This window comes from Sarcophilus harrisii, chromosome 3 (genome assembly GCF_902635505.1).
Source record: "Sarcophilus harrisii chromosome 3, mSarHar1.11, whole genome shotgun sequence".
Taxonomy (NCBI): Eukaryota; Metazoa; Chordata; class Mammalia; order Dasyuromorphia; family Dasyuridae; genus Sarcophilus; species Sarcophilus harrisii.
The window spans coordinates 589,924,034-589,929,404 of record NC_045428.1 but is presented as its reverse complement, the minus strand read 5'-3'; the positions used below and the strand labels follow the sequence as shown (position 1 = coordinate 589,929,404).

Genomic DNA, 5,371 nt, shown 5'->3' with positions numbered 1-5,371 from the left:
TATTGGGTTGATTGGAAAGTTAAAAGCTGAATAGTTTTGGGTTTTCCTCTTTCTTTCTTCAGTCTAAAGTTGGAAGCGCGAGCCCCAGGCTCGGTATTCGGCCCTTCCAGCTATTGCCAGATGTTGGAGGCGGGGCACAGATTCGTAAAGAAGCCTGGGATTCCGATCGCAGCGTCGGGAAGATTTCAGGGAGGAAAGACAGCCCTCCTTCCTTCCCCCCCAAATTTCAGCGAGGCCTTGGACTGGTCCAAGACGTCGAGGATCTGGACGAGAGGGGCGGATACTGGAGGCCCTCCCCAACGAGCTTCGATCTACGTTGGGGAGCCTGCCCCTTGGTCCCTCCCCTCCTTTCTTCTCCTCCTCTCTCTCAGTCTCTCCCTCCTACTTCTTCAAGCCCCTCCCCGAGGTGGGACTCCGGACCGAGGCGTCTGTCTGGATCCCAAACTCGCTCCTCCTGTTGGCAGCTTCACCGAGCTTCGCCTTTTCCAGCCAGGCTCGGACACGTCGCCCGAGCCGGAGACTTTGTGTTGGTCTCCGCCGCGGCACTTTTCCCCCGGGACTCCGGGGGTTCTCGGGTAGGGATTAGGGAAGAGACCCCCTCGTTCCCCTACGCCGGGGTCTCCCCGCCCGAGCGCGTCTGTCCTGCGCTGGGAAAGGCCCTCCCTCCCGGACGCCTGGGTCTCCCCGCCGGAGCCAAGTCTCTCTGGCCCCACGTCCTGGACGCTTCAAGGACCTTCTCCGCCGTGGGCTCGTCTCCCCGACTTAGGGCTCTCCATCGTCCTCGACTCTCGGACGCCCGAGCCTTCCCAGACCCGGGGAGCCCTCGGCTTCAGGACACTTAGGTGTCCCCGCTGGGGAGGGGCGATTTTCCAGTGATTTTCGCCTCCACCCCACCCCCACTGTCGGGACTTTCCGGAGCCGAGGAGCCCCAGCTCCCGGACGCCTGGGTTTGCCCTCCATCGGGAGGCCGGAGCCGCGAGGGCCTGGGGTGGGGGTGGGGGGGGGAGATGCGGCGGGGGGCGCTCCTGGCCCTGGCCCTGCTGGTGTACGCGGGCTACCTGCTGCTGGGCGCCCTCCTGGTGTCGGCGATCGAGCGGCCCCACGAGAGCCGGCTGCGCGCCGAGCTGCGGGCGCTGAAGGGAGCGCTCCTGGAGCGCAGCCCCTGCCTGGACGACCCGACGCTGGAGCGCTTCCTGGCGCGGGTGCTGGAGGCCGGCCGCCACGGGGTGTCGGCGCTGCGCAACGCCTCGGCGCCCTCCAGCTGGGACTTCGCCTCGGCTCTGTTCTTCGCCAGCACGCTCATCAGCACCGTGGGTGAGCGCGCCCCGACTCCCGGCCCTCCCCCCCGGCCCTCCCGCCCAAGTTCTCTGCTCCTCCACTCGATCTTCCCCCTCGCCCGGCGCCTCTCCCTTCCTCCCCTAAAGCCCTTTTCTTCCCCTTCCCCCAAACTTCCTCTTTGTTTTTAGCTTTTAACCTGTTGTTGGAAGCAAAGGGGAGGGAAATCCCAGCTCCTTCCAGCCTCCCCCTTCCCGGATGAACCTAGAACTTTCTTCCTATCCAGCTCAAGGAAGGAAGAGGGGCCAGTTCGCTGGAAAGGCCCCAGTCCAGGACTAGTTTCCCTCTCCTAGCTGTCTCCTAGGTCTGGGACACGTTAAACCTCCCTGTGCCCTAGCGGGGGCCTGAGATTCCAGCCTCTAGCCTGCCTCTTTGCCCCTGCCCTGGTCCCCCGACCCCCCTGTAGCCTTCCTTGGTCTGCGAACGGCCCCAGATCTCATGCTGTCTGCAGCAGAAGCAGTAGGGGGTGCAGTGGGACCAGCAGCCTCTAGTCCCATCCCAGAGCCTTTTCTCCATCACCCAGAGATTCCATGTCAGGGGAGTCTAGTCCAATTTCCCCCCGCAAAGCCTTGTCCGAGGCGGCATCGTGGATGGAGAATGCTGGGAAGAAGGGCTGGAACACAGGAAAAAAAAAAGGTGGGGTTTTTTTAAACCCCACCTCTTCCTCAAAGGGATTGTAGAGAGGTAATTTGAGAAGACGCTGGGGAGGACAGTTTCAGAGTTATGAAAACAGGGAGGAACCAGTTGGAGCTTCCCAGCAAAGTGGGACCAGACTAACAGGGGCAATGCGTTTTACAGGAAGGGATATAAAACTCGGAGTCAACAAGAGCTGGGTTCACATCCTGCCACAGCTGTGTGATGCTAGGCCACTCAATTTTTCTGGGTCTCACTTCCCCCATCTGTCAGATAAGATAGATGTTGTTTTCCATCTCAAAACCTAGGATGCTAGAAATAATTCATTTGCCTCAGTGGGGAAACTGAGACCCTGGCAGGGTTACCGACTTGCTGAAATCCAGTCTTTGGGCAGGAATTGGCAGCTTGATGGGGGAGCAGAACTTGGAAATGCCATCCTGCCTTCCTCCCCCCCTCCCCCATGAAGCTGGCTCCTCTCTTACTTTTGTTTTTTCCTTCTCATCCCTAGGTTATGGCTATACCACCCCTCTGTCGGATTCGGGCAAGGCTTTCTCCATCTTCTTTGCCTTGCTCGGGGTGCCGTTTACCATGCTGGTGCTGACTGCCACAGCCCAGCGTGTGGCCTTGCTGGTGACGCACGCGCCACTGCGCTGGCTGCAGTTACGTCAAGGCTGGGACCGAAGGCTGCTGGCCCGCTGGCACCTGGTGTTGTTGATGCTAGGGGTGCTGGCCATCTTCTTCCTGCTGCCGGCCGCCATCTTTACCTACTTGGAGCAGGCCTGGACTTTCCTTGATGCCTTCTACTTCTGCTTCATCTCTCTTTCCACCATTGGGCTGGGGGACTATGTGCCTGGAGAACAGGAAGGTCAGAAGAACAGGGCCCTCTACAAGGTTCTGGTCACAGGTGAGTAGTGGATCTATCAGCAAAGGATCTGGGATCCCAAGGCCCTCTGCAAAGGGCTAATTAGGAGAAATTGGGGAAGGTATGATCCTGTGCAAGGGGAGCTTGCACACACACAACACACACACACACACACACACACACACACACACACACACACCCCTGTCTGAAAGGGCAAGGTTTTAGCCTGTGTCTTACCTGGATCAGGGAATCCTTGAAACCTGGGAGTCCGTGGGTCATGTTATTGCCAACATTTATTTCCCATTCCTTTCCTTTACACTCAGTGTACCTGTTCCTGGGACTGGTGGCCATGGCTCTCCTTCTCCAGACCTTCCGGCGTGTGGCTGACCTCCATGGATTGACTGAGCTTGTTCTGCTGCCCCAGGAGTGCCAGGCTGAGAATGAGGAGGAGGAACACGCAGATATCCTGGACTCTAGAGTTCATTCCATTCGCCAGCAACTCAACTCTGGCATCCACTCAGACTATGCTTCCATCCCCCGGTAGCCCCCATCCCGTTTCCCTTGCTCAGGCCTTTTCCTTGGGGGCAGGGATGGACTTTGGACAAGACAGCCCCATTTCATCCTTGCTGTGACTGTTCCCTGTGTCTAATTCCTGAGCCCTGCTGTTCCTTGGCATGGGATAATATCACAAGTGTTTTAAAAGGGTCCCCCATCTCATTCAATGCCAGCTGTGCCCAAGTGTGATTGGGGGCGGGGGGAAGGCTGAGAGAAGAAGGACATAGGTTGGGAAGGGAAGTCCCTGGCTGGGTCCCAATTCCCACACTCACAAGAGTCCTTCAAGCTTCTTGGGGTGAAGAGATAAATGCCCCAGGTTTATAAGACTCATGATATGAGTAACCGGGAGGAGGAAGGCAAGGTCCTTTCAGGAAGAGAGAAGTTGGAATTTCTGAGTTGGTCACTTTCTCTACTCTGTTTTCCCTTCTGTACAATGAAGAAATTGAACTAGATAGCCTCTCAAGAGTCCTTTCAGCCTTTTCAGTGGGGTACATTTCTGGGTCTTTTTCATATCCCAGCTAGGCATCTCTGTCCCATTTCTTACTCAGTAGAGTCAGCAACTAGGGCTAGGTGATCAGGATTTAGTATTAGGGCCTCCAAATTTAGGGTCCCTGTCTACAAGATGCACTTTCGCCCTCTGGCAGCCAAATTGAAGGTAGGTTACTTTGCCCCTGACTCCTACTTGCCTTGGGCACAAATTCCTAATTATAGTTCTTCCCTCACTCTTTATATTCTGGTTGTGATTACTGTTGCTCCTTTTTCAAAGAGGACCATAAGACGTCACGAGGGTGATGTCTTGACTTGTAAGTGAGTCAGATTTGAAGATTGCCCCAGATGCAGTGGGAGACCCAGGTCTTTTTACATTTCCCAAGTCTTAAGTAAGTCTTAAGAGGCAACACCCATTCAGTAATTGAAAGTTAAGTAAGAATCGAGGCAAAAGAAGCCCAGTTTTCCTTCATAAAGAGTAAACTTGGGAGGGGAAGAATTATCAAGCCATTGTATGTAGGGACCCCCTTTTTCTTCACTTATCCCTATCTGCTTTCTCTTTGACCTCTTATAGGCCGAAGGAATGATCCTTTGGGAAAAGGCAGTGGTTTATAGAGTTGAAAACAGGATCAGTGATCTCTCCCTCTATCCCTGCCTATCTCCAAGCTCTAGGACTGCCCTTCCTCCACTATGTACAATGTGGAGTCTACCTGGTCCCAAGTTTGGTGAAAGAAAAATTCTGACCTTTGCCAGAAACAAAATTATTTTTATTTAAAAAATTAAAATTTTTTAAAAATTTATTTTTAATACACATTGCTTTAGGAATCCTGGTGGGAGAGAAAAATCAGAGCAAAAGGGAGATTTATGGAGAGATTTTAAAAAAAAGAAAAAAGTGAACCTAGCATGTGTGAGAGACAAAATTCTTAATCCAACGATTCTAGTTATAAGCCTATCTGTTTCTGGAGGAAAATCCAAAAAAAAGTCCAGTCCTGCCTTTAAAAATCTTTGCCTAAGCCATTTTCCACCTACAATGGCTAGGATAAAGTGTGAATTCATCAATAGACGTGTCTCCTCTCTCCCTCTAGTGGTCAAAAGTGGTACTGCTCAAGTCAAATAGAAAAGTGACTTCTCTCCCTCTAGTGGTCAAACGTGGTACTGCTCAGGTCTTAGCAAGGCTATCAGGCACCCCGAGTAGTTTTAGAAATGCTATTGACTGACTGCTCATAATTAAGCTAGGGCCTCTTTTTCCCAGCCAAGAAAAGCCCAAATGGGATCAAAAAGCCAGACATGACATGACTGAACAGCATCGAATTAATGGGCAAGCCGCTTAACCTTAAATCTGCCTCAGTTTCCCCATTTGTATAATGGGGGAAAAATAATAGTACCTATTAACCAAGCTTGTCAGGAAGATAACACACTATGTAAACACTGGCTGTTATTGGTAAGATTTTCTATGGAGGGGGTCACATAGGAGAATACAAAGATACTGAAAAAAAGTTT

General features: G+C 53.0%; 1 protein-coding gene across 1 annotated transcript; it reads left to right on the top strand.

Moving 5' to 3' along the window:
• Window positions 1-271: 271 nt before the first annotated feature.
• KCNK6 (potassium two pore domain channel subfamily K member 6) lies at window positions 272-4,671 on the top strand. The gene is made up of 3 exons (XM_031963154.1): window positions 272-1,314; window positions 2,477-2,872; window positions 3,154-4,671. The coding sequence occupies exons 1-3, from the start codon at window positions 1,008-1,010 to the stop codon at window positions 3,372-3,374; spliced, it is 924 nt and encodes a 307-aa protein (XP_031819014.1). The 5' UTR covers window positions 272-1,007; the 3' UTR covers window positions 3,375-4,671.
• Window positions 4,672-5,371: the final 700 nt, after the last annotated feature.